General features: G+C 43.0%; 1 protein-coding gene across 1 annotated transcript; it reads right to left on the bottom strand.

The window, feature by feature from the left end:
• Positions 1-2,592: 2,592 nt before the first annotated feature.
• Positions 2,593-9,864, bottom strand: dnajc27 (DnaJ (Hsp40) homolog, subfamily C, member 27). The gene is made up of 8 exons (XM_066698162.1): positions 9,398-9,864; positions 9,192-9,295; positions 8,670-8,752; positions 8,221-8,290; positions 7,630-7,794; positions 7,183-7,305; positions 6,501-6,661; positions 2,593-5,397 (listed from the first exon to the last, which is right to left on the bottom strand). The coding sequence occupies exons 2-8, from the start codon at positions 9,276-9,278 to the stop codon at positions 5,265-5,267; spliced, it is 822 nt and encodes a 273-aa protein (XP_066554259.1). The 5' UTR covers positions 9,279-9,295; positions 9,398-9,864; the 3' UTR covers positions 2,593-5,264.

The raw sequence follows: 9,864 nt of genomic DNA, 5'->3' as shown, positions 1-9,864 counted from the left end.
AGCAAGCTGTTGAGGTTAATCCTTCTAGCGGATCCAGTGTAAACCCCAACAGGAAAGAGTAAAGAAGTATGGTAAGGAAGAAGGGAAAACATGACTGAGGATAGCACAGGAATCGGGAGAGCCACCAAATTAAGTCAATTAAACAGGATTATTAACTTGGCATCAAGTGGTATTGTCGATGTCGTATTGTTGATGAATGTGCTGTGTGTAGCAGCATTGTCACAGTCTACAATCACTGTGCCTCACACAAAAAGTGAGTTGCACAACACCTGAACCTGAATATACATATACTCCAGATATACTCATATATTTTATAATGACTCTCATTGTTTACTGTTAATATGGAAAAGTTGTGTACCTGTACAGTGACCCACTAAACTAATGACTGGCTGGGAATATGACTGAATACAAAGACACCCAAACACAATACATTTTTGTGTGGGTGTGGGTGACAATAACATAATGATTGTCAGAATAATTGTTTATCACTTAGAAAGGAAAATGCTTCACAACACCATCATGGGTGAGATGCCATCTATTGAGTTTGCGAGGAGGCTCAGCCCACAGTCAGAACGTTTTGAGTAGCACTAATGATGGAGGGATGGAAATCTTCCCACCAGTGGGAGGAGGTTCAGGGGCCAGTCTGGGGTGTGAGCCAAACCTGGTTTCAAAAAGCCCAAATCCAGATATATGGAGGTCTGTATTATTATTATTGGCTACTTTGGAGTGTGGGGTGTGGGGTGAAAGATCAGGATTTATATATTTTTAAAAAGGAAAGCCAATGAAAGCAGTCTGGAACATTCGGTGACGCTTTGGCCCATGTGAGGCGATTAGTGGGTGGGAACCTAGAGGTCAGGTGTGCTGAGGCGTCTCCTCTGAGCGGTTAATCCCACACACCGCCCTGGCTTACCTACTGCAACTGTGCCATTTACATACACTATATTAATAGGTCGATAGGTAGTTGGCTAGATGGCACCAGGACGGGCAGATGCTGTACAGAGAAAGACATGTAATTATGGTGCCATTCCACTTTAGTCTTACCTGGTCAGTTCCTACTAACGTTGGCATCAGCGTGTGCCTTGGCCTTGGTTGTAAAGTGTTTTTATTGATTGGTTTGTCTGCTTTTCCCTGCCACTTTGAGAACAAGCGGTTCAACACATTCACACAGTGGGTGTCTGAAATGGTGGACTGTCAGCTCTACTGGAGATAACCCACCCTCCCCAAGACTAGGGTCTGTGTGTGAGAGACAGAGAGAACAGTTGGTTTCCCAGGCTGAGCTGCGTTCAGGGGATATTCCTATTAAGCTGGATAGAGCGCGTGCCAGTGATCTCGCTCTCGCTAATTATAAATGATGATCTGTGCAAGGTTGGAAATCTACCTAACAGCCATATGTTCCTCTTCCAATAAATTGTTGTGCTTTGAAAAATTATCCCTCCCACTTCTATTATTATTATTATTATTATTATTATTATTATTATTAATAGATTAACGAGATTCCCTATCTACTATCTAGTGAACACTTAGCCAAGGGAACAGACTTGCTGGAATATTCTTCTTATTAATAATAATATATTCCAACAATTTGTAACTGCTCCCTCAGCTTTTGTACTAGAAAGATTAAACTGTAAGTGTGATTTTTGCTTTATATCATCCGAAATAGTTGATTTACCTATTAAAAATTAAACTGCCATTACCGAGGCAGAAGACGAGACACAAACACACATCCCTGAGACATGATAACTTTAGATTTGTGTGTAGTAATATGATCGGAGTTGAAGGTGCAGTTATAGTGTAGCACAGTGCAGCACAATACCGTTGTAAGTTTCAGCAAAATACTTGTGCATCATTTTCATACAGAGTCATTATTTACTGCCTGGTCTCTTGACCTAGAGAAGCTTATGGGCTTCACCCTAATATACTGTACTGTATTGTACTATAATGCACTGCAGTGCACTTACACTGTACTGTAATCCATGATATTGTTTTTCACCTTTGGTCCACAAAACCATGTGCCTCAGATAGTCTTCTGTAGTGTCAGAGGGGTATTGGATTTCACTTGAGCTCTAAACTAGTTAATTGAACTAATTATTCCATTAGCGGAGTACAATTTCAGGCTTTTACGTTAATTCTTTCTCCCAGGGATCAATGCAGGTAAACATTTTCAGAGATCTCTAAAATCTGCAGGATTGGGTGTGGCCTTGAGATCTGAAAGACATCTGATCTGAGAGGATAACAGTTGTCACTAGATTCCTCTTCACCTGTCGTGTTTTAATAGCAAAGAGACTCTCTGGCGATGATGACAGTGTGAGTAACAGTAACATTTGACAGCCAAGATGACTTGTGTTGTCAATGCCTTATTTAAAAGGGTCCTATAAGCCACATAATTGTTCTTATTTATAAAGCAACCAAAACGTTACAGTGTGTTATCGAGAGACGTGGAGAAAGAAACATGAATCAGGAACCTGATCGGGAACTGTACGAGGAAGGACTGACAGGATTTGGGCTTTTAAGATATGAAGATGCCAATACAGACCTTGAAAGCTAGACAGACAGACAGACACCACTGCAGTAAAAAAGGGCTTGGCAGGCTGGTCATTTGTCTTATATTTTATTATAAAAAACAAAAAATAATAAGTCAAAAATAAAACATGCTGGTTAAATTTCACAAATAACAACAATTTCCCAAAACACACAAGGAGAGACGGTCAGCCAAAGTGCACCATTCAATACAGTCTAAACTACAGCTGCACACAGCGAATCACAGCTCACCCATGTCTTGCTTGTGGAAGTGCGCAAATTGATACCAAAAACGTTCAACATTTTTCTGGGTGGTTTAATTAAAAAACTAAAACAATGCTTAGTGGCTTCATTAAGTCAACTTGAGACAAGGAGCGTAACTATATTACCTAAGGAAGGGAAATGATGTGCTCTGTGCAGCTTGTTTCTGTACATTTACAGGTGGTTATGACATCTGATTAACACACTCGTAGCCGTTTATAGTGAAAGCTTCTGTAGTCAGGATCAGAGTCACAGATTAAGAGTCAAGTCAAAGCAAATAAATACATACAATAAAAACAAAGAGCAATGTACACCGACTCTTCAGCCAACAGTTAGAAAAATATTGTGTCTGGTGTGTAACGAAACCAAGTGTCTGTATCATTATAGGTCACGGCAACAAAGCCACTGGCTGAAAGTGCTACGACGTCTCATGGATAGCATTTACAGAACCCTGTCATAGAGAGAAAGATTCACTTGATCAGTTTGTGCATACTGTATACATCTATTGACAGAATATATATATATATACACACACATAGTTAAAAATAATGCATCAGATGAGAAAACAGAACTGGGATTACATTCACTGGATTCCAGGGAGAATGGTTCCTTAGTGTAAAGGTTGTCACCAGCAGTGCGTTGTTTTAGCCACAAGGAAAGACCAGTTGGTAACATCAGCTATGATCAGTGCACCTGAAATAATTATTTAATCACTGAACACAATATAATAACGAGTTATAAGGCAAGGTCTTCAGTTTTTGTTTTTTTCCCCTCCTCTCGTCATCATTCCCCCCCAATTTTCAAATTTGAAACTACTTCAACTAGAAGTATTTTTTTTATATGAGAGCAAAGGGAAACTAGTGATTTAAAAAAACATCTTTGTTTTTGTTTTCGGTTTGTTTCTGTTTTACCGTCTGTGTTCCCAGAATGAGCTGTCAACTTTAAAAAACATGAAAACAAGCAATTGGCAATCTGAACGAATAAACAATCAGAATTTGACACCTGCCTAAGACATTGTGTTTTCACATCGATTAACCGAAATCAATTAATCGAAAGTAATACTCCTCACAGCCCTTTCCCTTTCACACCTGCATCAAGCAGTGAACCACATTACAGCAGTGTGAATCTGGTGAGAATCGCCTGTACTGGTGACTGTCACTGTGTCTGTAGCTGCTAGTTTGTACTGAGAGTGTACAATCATCAAACAAATAAGACAAATATATATCGAATATACTTTACCCAATACATTTTCAAAGCATTAGAAAGTGTATTTACTACTGCTTTGAAAATGTTTCTTGTGAAATCTGTATGTCGCCTTGGGTAAAAGCATCTGCTAATAAATAAATCATAATAATAATAATACAGGTACACATAAATATATATATATATATATATATTTTTTTTTCCAGTCTCCAAAGTGTCTGTCAATAAAGCAATACTTGGTTTAGAAGATGGAGAAAGGCTAAAAATCAAAACCTCCTCACTGTAAAAATTAGGTCAAAATCACAGCAAATTCTAGGGAAAAATCAATAGGACAAGAAAAACATACAAAAATCAAGGGTGTCCAGGGAGTTTAATTTCAGGGTAACCATGCTTCTACAAACCACATAAAACCCAATGTAATAAAAAGCATAACGGACACCTGTCTGCAACACTGACAGAACACCTCTCGTGATCTTCACGGCCCTATTAAAGATAAAGGAAACTTTCCTTCCCATTTGACACAATTTGTTCCCCCCATGAAATACCATAATCGTCTCAGTCACCCTCATCAGACCAGACACACACTCTCTGTTCTCATGCCACAGCAGGGGATCTCAGCTTTCTAATATCTCATAACCTGGAAAACTGAGTAGCGAAAACCGCAGACTGACATTCTCGGGCAAGAGATGCGAATGTGCATAGGCGATGAGAGCAAGGAAGCAGCTGGCTCTGTGAGACACTCACACAGGCGGCAGGCAGTCAGGAAGGTTGTCTGTGGCTATTAAGTGTTTTGCTCACGCTTATAATTACCACTCTTTAATTAATTATATTTAAAATATGGCACAAGATCAAAGCAGACCTGCAGTGATGGACAGCTGCCACAGACACACGTGCCTCCGAGCTCGCTGGGATCCCGCAAGGTTCTTTTGAGGTCACAGGACAGGACGGGACGGCTGCTATGGTGGACAGGAACAGGGTGAAGGATCCAACATGGGGTGGGGATCCCGAGAGCGCCGGCCCCAGAGATGGGGTTCCTTGGTCCTGGAGGGCCACAGCGCAGTGCAGGACCGCACAGGGTCTTCTGTTTTGGTATATTTTGGATGATTTGTTTCCACCTCAACTCCACAATTAATTAATCAAACCTGTTTCTGCAGCTAGATGGAGCCAATTCAGTGTTGTTGTTTCCAGGTTTTATTAATTTATTTATTTAGTCCGTTAGTTAAGGGACCCAAAGCCCCTGGAGGACTGTGGCCTCCCAGGACCCAGGCTGCTGGCTCCAGACCTCACTTGATGTTCTTGAGCAGGGAGGTTCGGGCGTTCACCACAGCCTTGAAGGCGTCTTCACTGCCGGGGGCCACACACTTGTCAGGGTGTAGCAGCACGGCCAGCTTCCTGTAGGCTTTGTTCACCTCCTCCCTGCAACACAAAACACACACGCCTCATCAGCACACACTCACAGAACACACACGCCTCATCAGCACCACAGAACAAGGCCATTGACATCACTATCTCTGCAACAAAACTACACTATTTTGGGGTGTCTCAAAAAACACCCAAATATCCTTAAAAGGTATTTTCAGGAATGTACAGATATCAAAGACACGCATATCTGGAGATTTATGTGGGGGATAATTCAGACACAGGAACTTTAAAACCTTGCTTTCTTCCCCCCAATATGCAGAGTTAAAGATTTTTTGTCTTCCATTATAAAAATGTCTAGGGAACGCTACAGCAAACCCCTCCACAGTGCGGGCGGCGAGCAGATTAAAGCACGTGCTTAAGGGGGGATTTTTTAAGTAGGGCTTCCTCACTAGCTGGAGGAGCGGCTCCACAGACACAGTGTCCTGGTCTCCAAGAGCTCATGATACAATCCAGTAACAGGACAACTAAGACTAACAAACTCATGTCCACAGAGCGAATACCCAGAAGTCCATGAGCTAATGAGATTCTCACTGTACTCTCCTTACACACACGATTAAGCACATGTCCCGAGCTCAACTTCATGACACAAGACTGTGCGTACGTGTGTATGTGTGTGTGTGTGAGTCTTTGTGTCTGTCTATCTGTCTGTCTCCTATGTCTGTGTGTCTGTCTGTGTGTGAATCTCTGTCTGTCTGTCAGTCTGTCTGCATTTAGAAAAAGAAAGAGAAAAAAAGCTGTGCATGCTTGTCCACTGCAGGTCACAGGACTGCGTTGTGTCACCTCAGCTGGGTGTTTCTCAAAGGCAAAGCCTCAAAACCCATCCGGTAAAGGGGTTTAGGAGAGCAGTAATCCCCCTGCTGCTGAGCAAGGCTGCTTATCCTGCTAATGGGGACCTTTTCTGTTGTGGGCTGGTATATTAATTAATGTATTTCTTTGAAATAATGTGAAACTGAACTGCTGCTCGGCATATGAAGGTTATGATTTGCGCCTTGTCCATAGTGTGACATTGCTTATGGGATTGTGTGCAGATAGCTGGTTTATGACCTGTGTAATGACCCTGGACTGAAGTGCAGTGTGAATGCCTTCGCCACACTGACCTTGTGGCCCCTGGTTTGACCCCCAGCATATCCCAGCTGTCTTTGCTGCTGCGGATCCTGCGGATGGTGTCGGCCTGCTCCCTGGTGAACCCCACGTTGACCCCTGACACGGGCCGCCGGCCCCCGTTCTCACACATGTCCGCAATGGAGGAAAAGAAAGCCTGGAAGAAAAGGGTGCCACTGAACTCAGAGAGATGCCCACAGCTTCTCATTTCACAGACTGACTGGAAAATGAGTTTGATTATCTGATACTAAAACTTCAATGAAGGATTTCTTCTTCCAGACAAACTGTTCATTTACTGCCTGTTGAGAGAACAGCATTCAAGGAGTTGAGTTGCACCCTGAGAGCCATTGTCTCTTATGTACATTCGGAGTGCAGGAATGTGGTAAAGTGGCCTGTAACCAGCAGGCAGAGTGGCAAAATTATTAAAGAAAGGTGGTTCTAATAGCAATGTTGTAAATTCTGTCCAGAGAATTGGATCTCCACAATGTAAAGCATTTGAAATGACATCATTTGGCATACATGCATACGTACAAAATATACACATATATGTTGCATTTGACCAGTCCCATTCAAATAAATCAATGACTCAAGCCAATCCGGCACAGTGCTCAGCTCAGTGTTCAGCACAGTGCAGGAGGGCTGCAGGTGCCGCACTGTCAGGAGGAGCTCTTGCCTCACCTGGAACATCTCACTGATGCCTTCCCCGCTCTGCGCCGAAGTCTCGAAGTAATGGAAGCCCCTGCTCTCGGCCCACAGCCGGCCCTCGCTCTCGTCCACCACACGCCTCTTCGTCAGGTCCACCTGAGGCACAGCGCCACAGTGTTCAGACACTATCACACACATGCATGCACAAAGACACACGCACACACTCACAGACACACACAGTCACAGCCTTGCACGTCTTATGATTTTACCAGCTTGGGCTCTGAAGGGACAAATGTGAATTAAATTAAGTAAACACAATATTATGGACTTGTGTTGTGTGGACATTTGGGGAAACTAATGCTGAATGCTGGCACCCACCGATGCCACTGCATATTCTGAAGTGTTCTGTGCAGGAGGACTTGTTTGGCCAAACACAAGGAACAGAGAGCCACTGTGGACACAGAGCACTGTGTACCTTACCTTGTTGGCACACACAATGAACACGATGCTCTCCATGTTGGCATGAGAGCCCATCTCCTGCTTCATCTCCCCCAGCCAGCTGTCCAGAGAGTCAAAGCTCTCCTTCAGACCCACATCATAGACCAGGATCACACCCTGGGAGTCCTTATAGAACTCATTTCGTACCTAACCAGAGAGAGAGGGAGAAGAGGAAGGGGGGAGAGAGAGAGAGAGAGAGAGAGGAGAGAGGATGTAGTATGTTGGGCTTGCTAATGTGGCTTCCAGATTGGGTGTGGGGAAGGCAGTTACAAAGAAAAAAAATACAAATTCAGCAATAGATTTACACTGATTGCTTTTGGGAAAATAATGATGATAAAAACAACTTTAAACAGCAATTAAATTAATAAGAACTAATAAGAATACATTACAAAGTATGGCTGCTTCTCTGCCGATTTAGCTCCCTTTGCTGGAGAAAGTGAGTACAGCAGGCTTTTTGTGAACTGTCACACACTGGCAGTGCTCTCGAGATCATACCAGGCTGTTCTTTATTGCCACCCTCTGTTCAGCACATCATGTCTATCTAGGTACAGGGCAAATAAAATCCCAACTCACCTCGTAGAAGAAAGGGTGTCCCGCCATGTCAAAAATGTTCACTTTGATCTCTCTGTCGCGGACTTGGACCCTGGGGATAACATGGGAAGACAATCAAGTGTAAATCAGACAGCATCCCTTTACTCATCATATCAAGATCAGAGGCTGAGTTATGTTTAAGGAGGATTAATCTCTAAGGCATACACTGCATGGTCAAAGCAATCCTGGATCCGGAGGTGCCAGTTAAACCACCACAGAAACACCAGGCAGTGCCTTAAAAACCACATATCTGTAATGTGTGAAGCACAAGCATCTGCATCTATATTTAAGTGTTGAAAGACTATCCCTCTGCTTCCTAGTAAGCAGAAATGATCAAGGTAAGCTGCATTTGTGTTTTGTGAGACACTAGATGAGCTTTAAACATAACACTCAGTGAATGCTGGACAGGAAAATCGGGTAGGGGAACTTACTTAGTTACACCATAGTCGATTCCGATTGTAGCAAGGTACTTGGGAACAAACCTCTTCTCACAGTAGCGTTTAATAATGCAGCTCTGAAAAACAACAAAAAAAGTCAATCTGTCTGGATGCCAGGGTGCTGTATTTGGACCTGTACATTTTGCCTAAACAGCTCCTACTGAGTTTAGTACACACACACCTGCACACAATGCTACACCGATACAGTACCAATACATTGCCCACAAGTTAGCAATTTAATAAACGTCTTGTATTATTTATGTAGCTACTGAATACTTGTAGTCCCAACAAAACAGAGCTCAGAAGGCCATGCTTATTTGACTGCTAAGAAGCTACACAGTGACTGGAAGCTGGTGAACATAAATAGTGCAAATGAAAGGGGTTTAAGAACAGGCCATGTCTTATTGTATGCAATTATGTCATGCTGATCATCATCACAGTTTAGATGGCCGTCCCCCTGTATATGAAGTCTGTGAAGCCCATCCGCCGGTGTGCCTGACAGCCCAGCCGGCTCACCTTCCCCACTTCCGCATTGCCCAGGCTGATGACTTTGACCCGCAGGGATTTCTTATTCTCCCGTCTCTTCTGCAAGTTGGTCTCCATGACCCCCCTTCGCCGTGCTGCTGGTGATATTAATGCTCAAAAACATCCAACGTGTGACCGCGATAAAGAGTTACAAACGAAATCACCCTAGAGAAGCAAATCTGCGCAGGCGAGCATACCGTCACGGAATGGATGATCCTAATGAGTTTCCATCCCAGTACAACACTGTCGGTGGCCAAACACTTCAGACAACAGCGCACGATTAAAAAGCGAAAACCAATTTAAAAAAGGTCCTCATAACTATTTCTGCGAATGATCACTACATGTATATTTTCTAATGCGTGCATTGTAATAGGACACTATATCTCATCAATGCCACCAAATGCCCATACATAAACTATAAATATGTCAGTGATGCGGGCCCAAAGGGTTAGCTGACATTAGGAAAACAAATATGCGCATTTTCCGTCTCTTTAAACATCCTAGCAGCCCGGTGTAGTTACTGATTTTATGAATTACTGCTGCGGATATCGGACATGGTTTAACACCCGTTCCCTCACACCGTCGACTGGGAATATCGGCTGCTCCATGTTTCCAGTGGGATTGTGTCCAGTTTGTTTGTTTTTTCCTGCCACCTTTTCCGGTT

Source organism: Amia ocellicauda, chromosome 1, assembly GCF_036373705.1.
Source record: "Amia ocellicauda isolate fAmiCal2 chromosome 1, fAmiCal2.hap1, whole genome shotgun sequence".
In the NCBI taxonomy this organism is placed as follows: domain Eukaryota; kingdom Metazoa; phylum Chordata; class Actinopteri; order Amiiformes; family Amiidae; genus Amia; species Amia ocellicauda.
Note: the sequence above shows the minus strand (reverse complement) of the source record. Positions and strands in the feature narration are given on the sequence as shown.